This window comes from Micropterus salmoides, unplaced genomic scaffold (assembly GCF_014851395.1).
Source record: "Micropterus salmoides isolate LMB-PRFRI ecotype aquatic unplaced genomic scaffold, ASM1485139v1 Ms_hic_scaffold_10, whole genome shotgun sequence".
Classification (NCBI taxonomy): domain Eukaryota; kingdom Metazoa; phylum Chordata; class Actinopteri; order Centrarchiformes; family Centrarchidae; genus Micropterus; species Micropterus salmoides.
Genome location: NW_024040041.1, coordinates 2,807,828 through 2,826,546, shown reverse-complemented (window position 1 = coordinate 2,826,546; position 18,719 = coordinate 2,807,828). Strand labels below are relative to the sequence as shown.

Sequence of the window (18,719 nt, the reverse complement as noted above, 5' to 3'; positions counted from 1 at the left end):
TCCTAAGCATCTTTGGATCATGCTTAGGATCAGGATGTGACTAAATGATCTCGCCACTTACCTTTTTTTTTTTTTATTTTCACCCGACAGACACTAGCAAAGCATCTGCCAAATAAGTAAATGTCAGACTGAGGATATAGTTGAAGGCCAAAACAGATTTTTTTTTCTAATTGTTGCCACCACATATAAGCGCACATCCTGAACATGAGCAAAATCTTTTACTCTTGAGCAGACGGTTGTCATATTTTCTGGTGCCAGCCAAATATTGAAGGGGAGAATGCTTTTTACATTTCATTATGCTGTTAACTTGTGCAGTCAATGTTCTGTTGATTTTGCCAAGACTGTTTACATTAGTGTCATGTTGCACGTGTTGGCTGTGTCAGTGCGTTTTTGGGCTGGGAATAGAACTCAATGGAGGCCATGAAATTAAACTATATAGAATACCACATAACTCAAAACAATGCACGAAAAGTTAGTTATTGTTTATTAGTTTTATTTAATAAAAAAAAAAGAGCAGCAGACAAAAAAGAAAATAAAAAAACCACGAGAAAAATCAATGGGTGCAGAGTGCCAACATAGGTACTACTGTTCAGACTGACTCAAGCAGCTTCAGACGCAAAACCAAGACAAACACACGGGCTCCAGGACACCTGACGGCACTGTGGAGCCAGCTGGAACCAGGCCTCATATTGGTCTACCAGGCCAGCCTTTTCTTCGTTCAGCAGTAATTAGCACTTCAAGATGCTAAAGTGTGGTTTTCTCAAAAGGGTGAGACTGGATTAAAGCCAGAATGAGGGAGTAGCTGGTATGTTACAAATGCACACGACGTCGGCCAGTTACAAACAGTTGCAAGTTTGCAACAGCTCACATCTACTTATGGTTAGGATCAACAGCATCTCTCAAGCACTGCGTCCCAAATCCAGACTCATTCTAAGCAGGTCTTTAGTATGTGGTGTCACACCGGACAACAAAATGAAGGTTACTCAAACCAGACAGTATTCACACTAAATACAGTTCATTTCTCCCACAAAAATGGGCTCACAACTGAACAGTACAATAGATTATGGTGATCTAGCTCCAATTTCAAATCTTAGGAAAGACATGTTGCTATCCCTTTGCTACTTTGGAAAGCTACTGCCATTTACCCTTCACACATGTATGTGAAGCCTTCTTTTGATTAGTATGTAGTATGGCTTTGGGACACCACCATCGTCAGAGTTCCTGTGACTCCCCAGTCACTGCACAGTGCAACACAAAACAGTTACCACAAGATTAAGAGTAACGTCTGAGACTGATCTCGTAGAACAGATCGATTCAGCAATATCAATTAATGACTGCTTTCTGAATATGCTAGACCTCCTTCCTATTTTGTTTTGAGTGTTGGGCCTGTGCTCCATTTATTTTTTTGGACACCACCACTTCTTATTTTAAGTCTACTTGGGGTGGGGGCAATTATTGTCCATAGCTTTAACACTGTAGCATGGGTAAACTAGGACTGTCGAGGAGAACTGTGGTCACTAAAGGTAACTGGAGCTGTCGCTGCAGAATCCACCTATATTAGCTCATTAATGCATGCAAGCACACACACACTCCTGGTGTAAGACCTTGGGAGTCAATCCAGAAGCCCTGTTTTGTTTTTTTTAAACCAATAGGTCTGAACAGGGCCTAAGGTGTTTGGTGGACAGCTTTCTTGTTACAGATGGTTTCTATTAACAAGTGGAGGAGGCAGAGTTTCTTGAGTACACAGAAATCCAAAGACCAACATACCTACAGCTTTAACAGAATCAAAAAAGGGGAGACCAGGAGCTGGGTCATGTACTGACCATACAGAGGGCCAAAGTGACTGAACAGGAATACTCTGCAGACATGCAGGCATGTCAACACGGCCGGTGCGTTGATGTTTAGATGGATCCCGCACATGCAAAGAGGACAAGAACCCAAAAGCAAAACCTGACAAGATTTGGGACACAAACACCAGGCACAAGTCGAACTCACGTTTTGCTGAGTGACTGCGGCACAATGAATCACCACGCCAATGCACTTTGACCCCAAGGAAGTGAAAACCTTTTAAATACTATTAACGGTTGAACAAGAAAATGACAAAAACAAAAATGACAGTCTTAAAAATGTTGCTGCAGGGGAGCATCAAACTATTGTACAGACTCCCAGTCAAACCGTATAATCTGTCCTCTACTACAGACAAACTAACACAGGGAGGGAGGAAGAGAGACTTCTAACGCATCCTGTACTCTGACGTCTTCGACACCTCACACAGCTGACCCTTGAAGTCGATGTCTACAGTGAAGTCCAGGTCTCTCTGCAAGCCAACAGCAACCAGTCAGACAAGATATGGAAAGCAACACACAATTACATTCTTTAAAATCACAGCACCAGGAGCATTGTTGTGAATGGTGGAGATCTGCTTACATTGTTCTTGACGTTCGGCTTCATGCTGATGGTGCCGAAGATCTCCTCCCCGGTCTTGACAGTCAGGTAGTCATCCAGGTAGAAGACTGTCTGCTTCCAGTGGGTGTAGGGAGACTCTGGGCCTGATGGGGGAGAGCAAGTGTGCATGAATGTAGTCTGCTGCTAAAAACGCAGGCTCATCCTAACTGATTTGTTTCAAATAAGCTGCATAGTTATCTCTAATGAAGGCAGAAATCTGAGCGAGTGAATTCTGATTATGTTGAGATCTGTTCATCCAAATCGACCTTAACGCTGTTGGTGAAACCAATGTGAGACTCTTTATGAACAAGCGCGGGCATTGCACTAGTACATTTAATGCACGTTTCTTTTTCTCCCCTTAACTGCCTGCAAACTGAGAAAATCCGGCAGATTACATAATCGATCTGACTCACTTCATTACATGTTTCAGGAAGGATCATGCAAGTAATGTGGAGCTCAGACACACCTTGCAAATGCTCGCTAAAATGGCAAGCCAACTGACTCCAGCCTGGTGCAGCCGTTTGAGAGAATGACACTGTCTGCGTTTGATTAACTAGTGCACACTCTCCGCTCACTCAACCCATTCTGCCCGGTATAGTGAGAGAAATAGACGTTATCTGGAATTCCTTTCAAAGACACGGCGCATATTTTACAAGCACAAATCAGGTAAAAAACACTGAACACGCCCGTAAGTGCTGATGTCATTCAGTACCACAGTGGTTCCAACAGACTGCTGTGGTGAGTTGTGTTTTTTGGCGACTTTCTAAGGGAGACAGGAACAGAAAAGAGGTGGCACACACACTGAGTGACAGGTGTGTGGGGAAAGCAAGGTGAGCAGATTAAAGCAGTTTGTGTGTGAACCCTGAAATGAGAATTAAAATGGTAAATAAGGGTAATGTGTTCTTTTGAATACAGAAAAGCAGACTGACTGGTGGAGAAGCCGGTCCTCTTGTGACAGCGAGTGAACTCGATGTTGAAGTAGGTGACTAGAGCGTGGATGTAGTCGTTCCTCTTCACCTGAAGGCAGAACGGCGAGGTGAAGGTCAGGTCATCCGCCTTCACTGTGTAGATGTCCACCTCCTAAACACACAGCCACAAGACGGGGGTCAGACCAAATATGTTCAATTTCTGACACTCTCTCTCCCCCTCCCAGAAACCTCTGCAGCCAAGGACAGACATGCCTCTGCCCCAGGATCATTCCAGCAGCACAACATCAAAGCGGTTACTCATCCACCCACCTTGATGAGACAGGCGCTGCTGACCAGCTGCTTGGGGTCCACCACATCAACTAGTGGTTCCTTAATCGCCACCTCCTTGATGCATGACATATCAAAACCATACACGTTCTCCCACCCTGACACAAAGGCACAAACACAGAGCTGTCAGTTCACTGAAAACACATGGCATACAGCTGGTGGCGTCTAGTCCTGTGCCCCGAGTGCTGCTCAGATTTCCATTCCTAACATGTTAGTATTAAAACCCCAGCTCTGTTCTCCCACAGCAAAGAGTTAGACACTACTGGACTACTGCAGGACCTCCTACATACATAAAGCCTTAGGTTGGATCAGGTGGCTACTCACAGTGGATTTTGTAGTCCTTGTACTGCCTGTCTTCGATGGCTGTAACATAAAGGGTTGCCCTGTCTGGGAAAATGAGTCCATCTGGTTTCTGTCAGAGGGGAGAAAAAAAATAAATGCATATAGGTACTCAGACTCACAGGTGTGAGACAACAAATCAACAAGCCTGTACAAGCCTTTTTTTAAATTTTTTTTTATTTTAAGTATCATATCTGCACCTGTACTGCTCTTAATAGCCAATTCCTATTAAATACTGGCTTTTAATCACGTTCTAAATTTGTAACAATGCCAGTTTTCTAAGCCATCTATAACAATATTTAAATTTGCTGTCTGATGTTACCTACTTGTGTTTTTGGTGTTTAGATGCGTTCACTTTAAGATTCAGCCTCTGTTACGAATGTATTCAGTAACTACGGCCCAGTGTTTTGTTCCCGACTACAACCAGTTTTGAATGTGCTGCAGCTCTATTCACACCGCTGACACTCAAGCTCATGGTACTGTAGTATTCCATCCAGACACCATATCTAACAGACTTATCTTAGTTTTACAGTAACATTGAAACTATAAAAAAAAAAAAAAAAAAAAAAAAAAAAAAAGAAAAAAAAGGGTCATAATGATATTAATAGTATATTTAAACTATCCAGGACACTGGTGAAGGAGCATTGAGGAGCTCAAACTCTAAAATGGGAACATGGAGCAGAGAAGATACCCGAGGAAGCGGTGGCTCCCAGTTAACAAATACACATACATACCAGCCATTTGTCCCTGGCATAAATGACTGTGTTGAGCATGGACTCGTAGAAGAGGCAATAGCCCATCCACTCAGATATGATGATGTCTACTCCCTCCACAGGCAGCTCCACCTCCTCCACCTTCCCCTTGATGATAGTCACAACTGAAGACAAAAGGAGGAGGTCAGGTGGTACATCACAACATTCCCACCCGATCCTCATGTGACCCAGAAACCCTACACGTGTCACCACATAACTCAGATCCATTTACTCACCATCATCCAGCTTGTTGGCCTTGACAATTTTCACAGCGTAGTCCGAGATGCTGCTGCACTCAATCTATTAAGACAAAGAACATTAGAATTTTTACAATAGCCAAGAAGCCATTACCATTGGCCAAACCCTACCAACCAGTGATGCAGTTAATCTCGAGAACATCATGACATGGATTTGTTAGCTCAACACTTACCCCTATAACCTTCTTGGCTCCAGCTTTGGCAGCAAACATGCAGAGGATGCCCGTCCCGCTGCCCACGTCCAGCACCACCTTGTCCTTAAACAGATGCTTGTTGTGGAACATGGAATTGCGGTAGGTCAGAGTGCGAACCTCGTCTTTCAGCATCTCCTACAGTGGCAGTAAAAAGGGCCCAACAACAGCAGAAGGATGAAGATCTTGTGAATCTAACAACTTTACACGATTTGATCAGTCGAATATGAAAGCACTGCAGTGTGCTTTGTTCAAAGGAAATTACCTCGTGGATGCCAAAGTGGGCGTATGAGTCAAAGTAGTAGTCCTTTGATGTCATATCCTCAGCTGCAGGCTTGGCTGAGCTCTCCCCCTGAGACACCTCAACAAAAGACACACACAATTAGAACTTTTAGTGAGCTTGGGCTTTCAAAACACTAATGTGTCGGGTGTGAAGAATTGAATTCTCAACTCAGAAAGTGACAAAAAGGTCTTCAGCTGTACATTTCAAACACTAGTCTCTGGGTTCAAGTAGCCCCGCCCCCAGAAAGGCCAATAAACCCGGTATGGCCAACTTCGTCCGGGTCAATTTACTAGCCTGCTTTTGGGAATGGGTGCTTATCGGCCGTCTTAAAAGTCAACATTTCCCTCACGTGTGTCTTTTCAAAAGAAGAAAGGGAGAGGTGCGAGGACAGTCAGAGGACACGTGTCCCTAGAGAAGTGAGACATCCTTTGCACTGAAGCGATGTCAGTTTCTAAAGACTACAGCACAGCTGATTAGCAGGCATGTTTTGAGATTGTGTAGGTTCAAAAAAGGACTGTACCAGTGTCAAAAATCTAGTTTGACTAGCATCCGCACAGTCTTTAAAACTCTGCATTTTGTATTTATGTTGTGAAAAGATCCATCAAGCAGTTTGTTGCTTTTACTGCTCAGACAACGAAAGCTTGTGTCTGCATTTAATGATAGTGTAATTTCATTATGTAATTATCCATAATTTGATGAGGTGGTTCAAATGGCAAAATGACAGAATGAAAGGAAACCTTTGTTTAATGATAGAAGCTGTGTGATGCTTCCTTTTCAAACCAGTAGGGGTGTCATGATTTCAATTCTTTGTCATTGGAATGAGCTTTTGATTTCGATTTTTGAAATGCAGGCGAGGGAACTCAAAGCGGTTTTTGTGGCCTCCTATTAAAGAAAACAGTTGTCAGGGCATAAAACAGATGTGTAGATCTTTACAAATCAAGACTTGACCGTCCACCAAGGCCAGAGCCTTCCGTGCTGAAATCCAAGTGTGTAAAGTGAACCGTGGCTTTTAAAACGCAGAGTCAAATCAAATTATGGATTTGGAGAATTGTGACAGCCCTACTAATCAGACTTTGTTACCACAGATCCACTCATTTTAACTAATATGGTGAATTATAGAAAAATGTAATCTTGTAATAAATGCAGTGACATTCCACTGGAGTTAAATCTGGGGACCAGGTTAGGGAACCAATCAATTTCTGGGTCACTGGAGGACACATGAATGACACAAATGAGAAGCGCCCTATAATGTTTATACAACCAGGCGCAACACCATGAATGTCTTTGAGGAGCGACTGGAAGTGTGCACCATTATCACCATTAATAGTGGGTCACCAATATTGGGAAGCACCTGGACGTCCAAAGAGCCTACGCACACAACTGATGGTTTATTTTAGTAATGCAGACCCTAGGGGCCCTTCGCATACTCGTGGACGCGAGAAGTATAACTCCTGCTTCAGGGGTCAGTGGGGCGCAGCCAGACGAAGGCTATGAAGACCGCCTTTTCAGAAGCTTAAACAACTTTGGATGTGGACATTTTAGTCCAAATTAAAAAAAAGTTTTAAATCAGTGGACATGTTAACTGCGAACTACTCAATTAGTAGTTTACATTCATTCAAACTCTAAAGCACACACACGTTGGTACCAAGCTCTTCCATGGTGGGAAATTAATATATAAAATCTGAAGGTGTACTCGCCACTGACTGAATAGCAGTAAATAGTATATTCGCCAGCCACTCAATGATAAATCCTTGTGTCTGAAATCTAACAGCCACTTTCATAGCTCACCAGCATTTGGCTGGCGATGGAGCCAATTTCCCACCCTGGTCTTTACTAATAAACTAAATCCTGTGAAGATCAAAGCACACTATTCCATAAGAATAGCTTTTAATGTTGACATAGAGCAGTTACCTGCCTTAAGCAAAAAGGTTTTATTGTGGCGGGACTGCGCCTGTTTAACTGGCCGGGTGTCCAGAGAACAGAGCCAGCCTTCTCCGTGGCACAAAAGATGGAGCACATGGTACTTTGGGACCTGGGCCTTCCTCGAGGATTGCCACAACTAGCTTTACTTCGCACGGTGTCAACTAATCGTCTCAAAATTACAGTTAAGCACGTGATCGCCGGGCCTTTAAACTCGACAGAGCCATTTAACGGTTAACTTAAGCGTTAACGTTACCTACGAGCTGTTTGGCTTTTACGAGCTGTAACGTTACTTTACCAATTTGTCAGCCAACAGAAAACCATATGGTAATGTAGTCAGCAAATTTAATGTTGAGCCCGCTAAGAAATCTAGACACCGAAAGAAATGTTTTCGACTTAGTGTGGCATCAGCTTACAGCAAGCCAACAGTGGAAGAGAGCAACGCCTATGGGAGAATGAGGCAGCGTCCATGCCACAAGTAGCTAACTAACGTTAGCTCGGAAGCTAACACGTTAGTCCCCATGCGGTCCCCAAGGCTCTTCAGACACTGCCGGCCGGTCGTCGCACTAACTAAAACAACTCCTCTGCTAACACCAGTCGCTTCAACTTGCAACGGTTACCATCAGCTTGGACTACCAAATAATTACGGAATTGTTAGAGCGTTTTAATCGAATCTTAGCTCTGTTCGATATGCGATGCTAAATGAATGAGCGGCAGCGACCGATGCATCCTACAAGCAACCTTAGCCAAGTTAAAATGGATGCATCACTAACGTTACCTGCTGCGTATGTAACGTTAATGACAAAACCCCAAATGTTAAGCAACATTTTACAACATCTTTCTTTGAATAATTAATATGTTCGTGTATAATTCACAAAGATAACTGAGGAGTGTATTGTATTTCATATATGAGAGACCTTACCTCCATCCTCTCTGTTGGTGCCGCCATTTCGAACTCCTGCCTGGCTGCGTGAGCTCGAAAGACTCTTTCTTAGTCCCGCCCACGAGACACAGCTTTTATTTACGATTGGCCCAGAAAATAGACCCCACCTAAATTTTCATGCTGCGTTCCATTATTTTTGGAAAGTCGGAATACTTAGCTTCGAACTATAAAAAAGAAGCCTTTTGGTGCGATCATGGCCGCCCGGTTGCAATCAGGTTGCAATACGCCATTTAAAGAAAAAAGATTTGTTCTTAACAGTACAAAATAAAATAATACACACATTAAAGATAAAACCTTAATAAAAATAAATGCCACTTCATCAAATAGAGTGTATAATAAAAACAGGTCAAATAAAAGTGAGGGATGGAAACTTGATGTCGGAGAGATATTAATAAACTGACAATAACCCAAAACAACTTTTATCATGGTATTTCACATTCAAAGGGACTGACAGTGCAACTTTAAATGCTGATGCATTCAGGTGACTACAGAATATGTTCGGTCCCAAATCCATACTGCATACTAATTATATATAGTGTAAACTACAAAGTAATCTTAGCCATGTGTCAAACGTTCCTCAGCTACACCTTATCATTTAACAAAGATGTAATAATGTTTTTATTACATATTTGTTAAATAATTTGATTGTTAAATTACTTTAACCATTCTTTTAACTACAGCTCCCATGAGCGCTGAATGTTGTGAAAACTCAATCCACATTTAGCTTATAAACTGTGCAGAAAACAGTCTGACTACGAAAACTACATAGGAAAAATAAACCTTACATTGGGCATCAATACGTCAGCAGAAAGGTCTGACATGATGTCAAATTGTTGTGCCACTTTGGTCTTTCCCCGGCCGTCCATGATCATTGACCTTTAACGCCATCCCATTTTGTCAGACACAAGAGCGTTCTTCTTCTTCTTTTTTAATGTCTTAGTTAATTGAACATTATCAGTTTTTTTAACATGAGGGACAGACATCAAATTGTACATCTGGGTCTGGAAATGAGCAAATAAAGACAAATTGTTTTCTGTACTGTACACTTGTTTTTATAGACCTTCAAAAACACGTTTTAGAGTACTGCTCAAGTAGCATGTTTGTGGTTGTGCTACATTATGATACATTGATGAATGTTTAACCAACCTTTTTATGTACTACATTGATCTATAAGGGGCAGGAAGGGGACTCGCCAGCTTATGTTGCGTACACAATGAAAACAGTGTCGCGTGTTCTGCTCTGGAAGCACAGTGTGTTTTATAAGATCAAAGGGACATGCAGCAATAGCTACATCAGCTAACGTTGGCCAACAAACGTAGCTCATATCCACAGCTTGTGGAACAGCTGGTACCTTCTTCCGCCCGCTGTCTTACTGACTCCCCGATTCCCCGGTGCTCCATCGTTTGTCGTTCAAATAGAGGATTTCATTCGGCTGCATTCGGCCCGTCGTTCGGCCGAAGGAAATGAGCGTACGCGTGCACGAGTGCGTCGCGCGGTCACGCTGTTGGTTCTTCTGTCACGAGCTTTATCCAAGCCGCGGAGTGGAGGCAGGCGAATTAGATCGGACATCAATTATACAGGACATCGTATTTACCACATTTAGTTCGTGATAAAGAGAGCAGGGCTTTACTTTCGTATCGCTGGTTGACAATTCTCAAGACTCCCTACTAAGTTATTCCGGTCAACCGGTGATGTATTCCAGTATTTGAATGATATTGCTAGCCAGCTAGCTAGCTAGCTGTTAAGCTAGCTTTACGGTGCGTGACTCGAAGTAACTTAACGTTATACTGTCGGACGTTATTTTCTTTAACACATCTGACTGCGTTAATCGCAGAGACATCTAAATAGTGGTGATTTAACCTAAGTGAATTATTACTGTACGTGTTACACGCGTCGCCTGTTATCCTAGCTAGAAAAGGATTGAATGAAATAACGTTAGCTTGCCATAGCCAGCGGAAACGAACCAGTTAACAGGGATAACGTTAACTTATCCTGCTGCTGGTTGATCCACTGCCATCCGGCTGATCTAGCAAATGCTATCAGAGCTAGCCACCCACAAGCATACAGTGAGTTTGGTAGGTAACACTCAAAAGTTGTAGCCAACGACTGGAACTGCGGAGTAGCTATCGTCAGCTAACGTTAACGTTACTACTACACGTCAAGTTGGCCATCTTCCACTCCAGTCCAGTGTGAAAAGCTGACCGACGTAAGTTCATTTTACGGATAAGGCCGGAGTGAGGACAGAAACCTGCAAAAATGCCGGCTGTGTCGAAAGGAGATGGAATGCGCGGATTAGCTGTTTTCATTTCGGACATCAGAAATTGTAAGTGACATTTCTTTCCTTCTACATGTTAATTTGTGTCATTACATACCATTTGCTTCAGTTGACATTACTCGTGTTCTACACTGTAGAGAAATGACGTGGGGGACACTAAAGCAAATCGCCTGCAGGTGTCCTTTGTTTTTGTTTTTTAATTAGCAGCTAACTACTCAGTGTAACAAATTTTACTCAGATGTTGCCTGTAACGTGACCGTTCTTATGCTTGGATGCAGAAAACGAGGCCTGTTGTTTTTCACTGTTGCTTTGGTCAAACTGACACCATAAACATCTTTATCATCACGATATTAGAAATCCAGATGTCTAAACTAATGTGGGAAACGGAGTTTCATTTCACAGCTGAAAAGCGGTGTTGATGTCATTATTTGAAGTTGACAGCATGACAGTCCACCCGGCTGAAAGTAACGTTACACACCATGATGCCTTTCACTGAGCAGAGGACACCGCTCTGTCTGCTCAACAAGACAACACAAGCAGGAGAACCTCAACCTGAGCCCTCAGACAGAATCCATTAACAAGCAGAAACCATTGGCCAATATTAAATACACAAGGCATAATGAAATAAATAATATTGCGATGTTGATTTCAAATGTATTGGCCAGATCTAGTTGCTGTAAATGGAGGTTTAGAACTATTAAATTATAAACTAAATGATTGACAGGAATATGCATGCTTAATTGAGGGACTGGTATTCAAATAATGGCCAGTGGTGTGGCCAGCTCAAACAAATAAAGGCTGGGTAAAAAAAAGACATTGAGGGGTGTGGAATCTCCTGTACATGATTTTTATTTTTTTTTATCCATTATGGAAATTAGACACAATTACGCCTGTCTCCAGTATAAGCCAAATAAAGGCCCTGGACATAATTTCCTAATTTAATAATTTTCATGACAAAGTGTATGTTTAGAATAGACTTCTGAAAAATCTTTTGAGGAAATATTGATGGATATGATGCAATATTGTCCACAATGATGTACACCCAGAGAAAAATGTACATGTCACGGTATAAATGCTATGTCTAAATCACAACTCTATTTAGTCTCACAGTATATATATTGTCATGTCACCCAAGTATACTAAACAGCAAGGACAAATCAAAGACTCTATAAGCAATCCTTAGATTTAGCTTAGCAAATCTAGGTTTTTTCCCCAGCCTGGATTAAGATCCAGAATGGAACTGGCAATTGTAACCCAACCCTACAGCTGCTTATATATGTGGAAACTATTTCTTCTGTAGCTACCAACCATTATACCTCCAACAATAAACAAGGGCTTTTGTACAACAGTGCACCCAGTAATTATTTAAGACATTAGCTAAGGTTTTTGACTCCTGTGTTGTTGAGTATTTATGGAACTGGTGCCTTCACCTTCCAAGCCTAGTTGCTTGTTGGCTATCTTACAGTATATCAAACAATTTAATTTGTTGTGAGTAGATGTTATGTAAACAGGTATGTTCTTTCTTTCTTTCCCAGTTGGAGTGAGTGAGTGTACTGAAAATAGTGTTGAATATACCTTTTTAAAGTATTGAATTGAAGTTAACCGTTTTAGTGTCGTGACATTGATACAAAATCATGTATTCTGACTCGTATGTCCTTCAGTAGTAATTTTTGGGAAGCCCTGAAAGTGCTTCTTTTTTCATTTTCAACATGGAGGCTTGCTGCTCACGCCTGATAAGTCACCCATCACTGTCAGTGTGCTCAGAACACACTTGCAAATAAAGCTACATGTCCAGGCTTTAAAACCCAGGACTAAAGTCGCTTTACTAGAAACAGGATACAAAAGTGAAACCACTTCCCAGTGGGCTGACATGTATTTGTAATTTATTCAGTTTTCTTTCTGCATTCAGCTGTTCATATAGCACTCTGTGCATCTGTGCTCTGTAGGTTTTGGCAAGCTGGTTGGATCGGAAACGGAACATTCCTGAAGTACTGGACTATATTCTTTAAATTTGCCGTTACGGTTTTTCAGATGTGCAACTGTGTAGTTTCTAATCATTTTGTGTGACTCTGCATTTTTGGATCACTATCTATCTTGCCTCAATCTGTGTAGGAGCAACCTGGAGCTATGCATGGCCCTGTCGTTCATTCACTTCAGCTTGAAGAGGTTTCCTTATTTCCTCTGCCTTTGATAAAGCTAAATAGACACCTGCAGAGGGGCAGCATGGATGCTTGTTATTCGAGCATCTTCCTCCGCAAAATAGAATTGTACCACTGAGCCTGCCTCATTGATGTAAACTCATGGGAGGAAGTTCTAGCAGAATGTGAGGAGCCTTCACCTGCTGTCTGTCTTGGCCTAAGTGACTGCCTTGCTAGATAGAGGCATGTTAGATGCAGAACTTGCTTTAGTTTTTACAACAGTTAAGTTCCCCTTGACACACAAGCTTTGAGTGAAAGAATACTACAGCTACACAGAGTGGTGCTTTTTAATATGATTCAATTATTGTAATTGAAATACATATTTAGTCATATTGATCATGGTGTTGGTGCTGCTAGGATTTGTGCATGCTGACTGTATGAAGTTTAAGTGCAAGGTAGTGTAGTGAAACAGCTGAGATGCTCCAATCCTCCATTCTGCATAGTTAAAGACAGGACATAATAACACTGATACTGTTCCAGGGTCCCACACTTAGATTTTAGCGGGTTTCTTTGCCACTAAGTCAAAAAATGAAGGCATGCTTTGTACTTCACTAACGCATCCCTTTTCAAATGTGGATTTCCGTGAACATAGAAAGAGTAGAGCTGGCTCATTCTTAGTGAGGCTGTGCAGTTAGGGTTAGGTTAGACAGCATTTTATTGTTACTCTTGGAATGAATGTTAATCAGCTCCAGTTCATAGGATCTGCTGCCAGCCATGTTTGTCATTATAATGGGCTAAAAATGAGAAGCCTGCGACCTTGTTTTATTTTGTACATTGCTATTTGCTAATAAGAGCGAAAGAGAGAGAAAAGATTTGTTAGCCTCGGAGCTTAATGAATCCAGGTATTTTGCCAACCTGGGTGTCAGAACTCAGAGTCACTTGCACTGGAGCACCTAACACATTTTTCATGTTACTGCACTCTAATTGAGTTTGAAGATGTGATGAAGTTGGGATTTTGTGGCAATGTGGAGCCATAATAAAATAAATTACATAATTATGCTTAATATTGTGCCGCTGAAGATGATCAAAAAGACTCTCACACTGATCACTTGGTGCATACTAAAATATATGAAGTCTATTTATAGCTGGTTCCATCCATTTTTAAATGCTGATGTTGTATTACTTTCTTTCCCCCATCAGGTAAGAGCAAGGAAGCCGAGATCAAACGGATCAATAAAGAGCTGGCCAACATTCGCTCCAAGTTTAAAGGGGATAAGGCTCTGGATGGCTACAGCAAGAAGAAGTATGTCTGCAAGCTGCTCTTCATCTTCCTGCTTGGCCATGACATTGACTTTGGACACATGGAGGCAGTCAACCTGCTGAGCTCCAACAAGTACACAGAGAAACAGATTGTGAGTCTTCTACTAGTTGTTTTGTGTGTTGACACCGGCCTTGATTGATGGAGTTTTGTAGGGCTGTACCCGACATAGTTAACTCTGGGTCACCAGTTCAGGCCACATATTCAACTTTCAATTTGAATTCATCAGCATAACAAACACTATACTCCTGCTCTGTTGACCCACACCAGATCTGAGGTTGATGACTGTCAGTGTTGACAGAACTAGAGATCAATGGCCAGTGTGTCATTACCTACATATTAGCCAGAATAACAAGCCCCCAAAATATCATGCTAGGTATTTGCTAGCAAACTGTTGTTTTAATACTTACAATAAAGAACCTAAGAATCTAACCCAGAATAGGTTTCAGGTCCAAACAAGAGGTGAGAAGGGTCAGAAAAGAAGTCACTGGGAGGAATCAGAGGTCCAGTTTTACTGGACTATTACAGAACTGTTTTCTGAAAAAACAAAAAACAATGGAATAGGAGTCATTCTTCCGGGATAAGAAAGGGTCAGGAATATTTTTGTGGGATGGGACAAGAGTGAAAATCCACTCCCATGTCACCCTCTAGTTCTTTGGAACATTGGTTTAACCAATGATAACCACAGACATGAAGCTACTAACTGTGCTGGGCTATCCAACGCAAGAACCTGTACCAACAGAATTGTGGCACAGACAAGTGATATAAGCGAATTTCTGGACTTCACCAATTTAGTATTTTCTCTGTGGTATGAACAGATTTTAGTGGTCCAGAGCTTTCGTACAAGTCATGTACAGATTCCACAGTAGAGAAAAACACTTGTTTGACTTAAGATGCATAGTTTAATACTCTAAATGTTAAAGCAGAACAAATACCTCAACAATTACAACTGTTTCCTGAGTCTGTATGTCTTTTTCTCAGGAAGGGGAAATGTTGAGTAAGCAGAATAATGTTGAGTCAGGATCTCTATCCAAGTGGTTTGAAAGGCGGCTGCTCTACCATCACCGACTGCAGAACTACCACACACCAGTTTCTTCAGTGTCTGTTCCTTGGAATTTATTAAGCCTTAACATAGCAACTTTAAACCAAATGTACCGATGACAGTGAGAGATTTTTAACAAATTTGACCCTGTGGTCGTAGAATTGACCCAGTTGAAACCTTTGACCAAATAATGTTCTTAACCACTTTAATTTTAAGACATGCACATGAGATAGTAAGCGGGACCGGCACTAGCAGTTGCAGAGGTTCAGTAGAATCTGCTATCTGCCACTCCACATGTTCCACAGAGCTCAGTGATAAAGAACCCATGTCTGTATCTGCTGGTTATTGCCCTCCAACGTATTGTGTAACTGTCATTATCTTAACTAGTAGAGTGCAGCTCAGGCCACATATTTCTGTCCGGACTCGACCCAAGTCCAAGATCGTAGTAACCGAGCCCGACCCAACAGGCATTCTAGGTTTTATTTTTCATGTTGAAGTACTGAGTTTGCGTTACCCTGTTGCACAATTGTTGTTACCATGGTTATAGCGTGCCTGTTTACCCTGATTACACATGTGTGGGAAGTGCACCTTGTATATTACCGTCAAGGCAGTGTTTTATATAGGCTTTAGGTACATTGTTTTAATCAACACACACGTCGTTGTCGTCTTCTTTATGAACTCAGCTGTGACTATTAACTGAACTGAGGTGGCACATGTCTTTGATGTGGGGACCTGGGTTCGATTCCCACTGGACATCCACCAATGTGTCAATGAGCAAGACACTTAACCCTTAGTTGCTCCAGAGGTGTGACCTCTCTCTGACCTCTGACATATACAGAAGTTGTAAGTTACTTTGGATAAAAGCATCAGCTAAAATGAATAAATGATTAAGCACACACACGAAGCGCCACAGAGTGCTTCACTGTCACAGTGTCTGTGAATGTTTGTGTAGTTGACACTAGGCTGGCCCGAATGTGTTTTTATATTTTGAGCTTTGACGCTTGGATAGTAATTAAGAGTGAATAATTGAATCTTGTTATAGCACGGCTAGCAGACCCAAGTGCAGGGAAAAGAAAGGGAGAAATATTTATTGTGGGGTTTGTAGGACTATATTGAGCAGGTGAAGAGCAGACAGGGTGAAAATCGATGTGTGCAGGTCTAGAGCAGAATTCGGGAATAGTTTAGCCGGGCGGGGTCCAGACGGAGAGCGCACAGGATGAGCGGTGTTTCCGGTAGCGGAACTAAATCTAACATGTTATTATGCAAAATTCACTTTTAATTTTAATTATAGCGACAAAATGCTCTTCTTCTACAATCGGCCTAATATAATTAGGCTTATTTAAATGCGTTAATTTTGTTCAGTTTGTTTCCAGCCTACAGTTTGATACTGATACTGATTTCTGAAATTTGACTGTTATGATCTGTAATGAAATTAAGCAGTTGTAAAATTAATAAACACCATAACTTCCACACTACTGCTGTCATCACTCAGTTTAAAGTGCTCCCACACAGTTCACTGCTGTCGGCGGAGGTCAGGCGCGTGGAAAAAACCCTCAATAATCGAATCTCATAATTGAAAATCGAATGTGTACCCAACGGTCGAATATTCGGGTCCAGCCCTAGTTGACACATGTGCTTACTAGGGCTGGGCAGTATATCGGTATGAGGTACACCGATATAATTTCCAAAGAGATATTAAATTGGACAGTACCATTTATACTGATATAGTTTGATGTTGAGTTAATTAATGTTTCTGTAAAGTCCTGCCAGCGTTTGCTCCTCTCTCTTCCTCACCGCGCAGCCCCGCCCCTCCCTCTGCATCTGTGTGCAGCCCCCCCTTTAGCTCACAAACTCTCATTTGATGTTGATATTGTTGAATGTGATGTGTGGATGGGCAGCAGGATCGTAAAAATGAACAGTGAATAGCGGCTGGCTGGACGAAGCATCTCCCCAGAGACGCTGTGCACATTTACTCAGGCTACTGTAATCTGTTTTGTTTTTTTTCAACAGATGCTATAATGTTTATTGCAACCTCAAGATGTTTCTACGTGTCTTAATGTTGACAGACATGTTTCTGGATTGTGAAGATCTGATCTGCAGCCTTTTTGTATTTGTAGTGCCGTCAGCTGGCCTGCTCCTCTGACAGAGATCACAGCACAAACAGTGGACAAATGATGCAGATGTGCAACAGGTCATATTTAACTGATGTCGTTTTAAAATGACAGCTCTGAGGAAAGGACATCTCATTTTGTTAAATGCCTGTTTCAACAGTTCACTTTACTTTGGTGGGCCGCCCGGGTATGTTTAGCGTCCCATTGTAGCATTTATCAAAGAAACCGAGTTATTATATTGCGACACGATGGACGGACCAGGTAAAGCGTCAGTGAACACATCAGTCAGATGTCCTTTGTTACCTACCAGGTTGTTTTTGTTTTGTCCCAGAGCGCTTTACAGAACAAAGGAAAAAATGACAAACGATAGTCGCATAAAGTATTCAATTTTTTTTTATAATTTAATGATTTAATTTGGAAATCGTGACCCATCCCTATGTCTTTAGTATGAACCCATGTTTATTTGACATTCTTAGCCATCGTTCTGATTGTAAATCTGGAGATGCATTGATTGCATTTTTCCTGGCTGATTCCGATTTTTGTCCATTCCGGTTTTCTGTCTGTCTAAAAAATATAATTTACAGCATACACAAACATTTTTGTAACTTTTCTTTATTTGAAAAAAAAAAATCTTAGGATATATTAGGATCTACATTAACAGTTGCTCTACTGACTGGGATCCAATTAATGTTCATTATAAAACACTGACTGTGAAATAACTTTAAGTTCCTCCTCACTGCAGCAAGTTACATGACCTCTCACTCGCATCTCAAAATAAAAAGTGCTCCAGATTCAGCTGCTAGATTGACGATTTAACTTTAGAATACATTACCCTATTTCTAGTAGCCTATGTTATGTCTTATCTCACCATTCTACTTATTTAGCCACCTTACTTTAGTGGTTTCTCACAAACTACAGTTTAGAGATACCTGCACCTGTCTGCTCTGTGGACTTTATTTGTCAACAGTTTTATAAAGAAAACTGGTGTTATAATTTTATTTCACCCGTGATTCTCTTTGTGTTTTTTTTCTTTTTTTTTTTGTTAATTACTGATTATGGGACTGAATGACATTGGCACCAACAGCCGTGTTCACTGTGTCTTTAACTGCTCCGTGCTTGTAAAATGTTCACCGTGTCCGCGTCTTCTAACGTAGCCTAATACAAGATAGTGTCTGTGTGTTTCTCTGCTGATGGTAAATGCGAGCATTGTGTTTTCTTAACTCACGGTGAAGAACCTCCACGCCTAGGATATGTTTTGTGTGTGTGTGTGTGTCAATTAATTTGAGAAAACTGGACACTTCAATGCTCTGCACCGGTCACCGGTTGTGGCCGATTAAGCGGAAAACAGGCCAATTCCGGTCCCCAGCCCATCGATCAGGGCATCTCTAAGTAAATCAAATGGATTTTTAATCACCCGCTGCAGAGCCCTCCGGTCCTGGCCGTGCACAT

At 41.6% G+C, this 18,719-nt stretch overlaps 2 protein-coding genes across 5 annotated transcripts in view; one reads left to right on the top strand and one right to left on the bottom strand.

Annotated features, from left to right (window-relative positions):
• Nucleotides 1-1,400: 1,400 nt before the first annotated feature.
• prmt1 (protein arginine methyltransferase 1) lies at nucleotides 1,401-8,428 on the bottom strand. Of its 2 annotated transcripts, none has more exons than XM_038739609.1 (10): nucleotides 8,366-8,428; nucleotides 5,506-5,592; nucleotides 5,223-5,378; nucleotides 5,029-5,092; nucleotides 4,775-4,917; nucleotides 4,026-4,113; nucleotides 3,684-3,799; nucleotides 3,375-3,525; nucleotides 2,428-2,549; nucleotides 1,401-2,317 (listed from the first exon to the last, which is right to left on the bottom strand). In XM_038739609.1, exons 1-10 carry the CDS (start codon nucleotides 8,390-8,392, stop codon nucleotides 2,234-2,236), a joined length of 1,038 nt encoding a protein of 345 aa, XP_038595537.1. In that variant the 5' UTR covers nucleotides 8,393-8,428; the 3' UTR covers nucleotides 1,401-2,233. The 2 variants fall into 2 exon arrangements, with proteins under 2 accessions (XP_038595537.1, XP_038595531.1); XM_038739603.1 differs by having other exon boundaries at nucleotides 5,506-5,601; nucleotides 8,366-8,426.
• A 1,450-nt stretch (nucleotides 8,429-9,878) lies between these two features.
• ap2a1 (adaptor related protein complex 2 subunit alpha 1) overlaps nucleotides 9,879-18,719 on the top strand; it is a 35,803-nt gene continuing 26,962 nt past the window's right edge. For 2 of the 3 annotated variants that reach the window (XM_038739596.1, XM_038739589.1), the window contains exons 1-2: nucleotides 9,880-10,709; nucleotides 14,000-14,211. In XM_038739596.1, the coding sequence (XP_038595524.1) occupies nucleotides 10,643-10,709; nucleotides 14,000-14,211 (279 nt within the window). In that variant the 5' untranslated portion in view covers nucleotides 9,880-10,642. Of the gene's footprint in view, nucleotides 10,710-13,999; nucleotides 14,212-18,719 lie in introns of all 3 variants that reach the window. The other variant, XM_038739587.1, reaches the window with a different exon arrangement.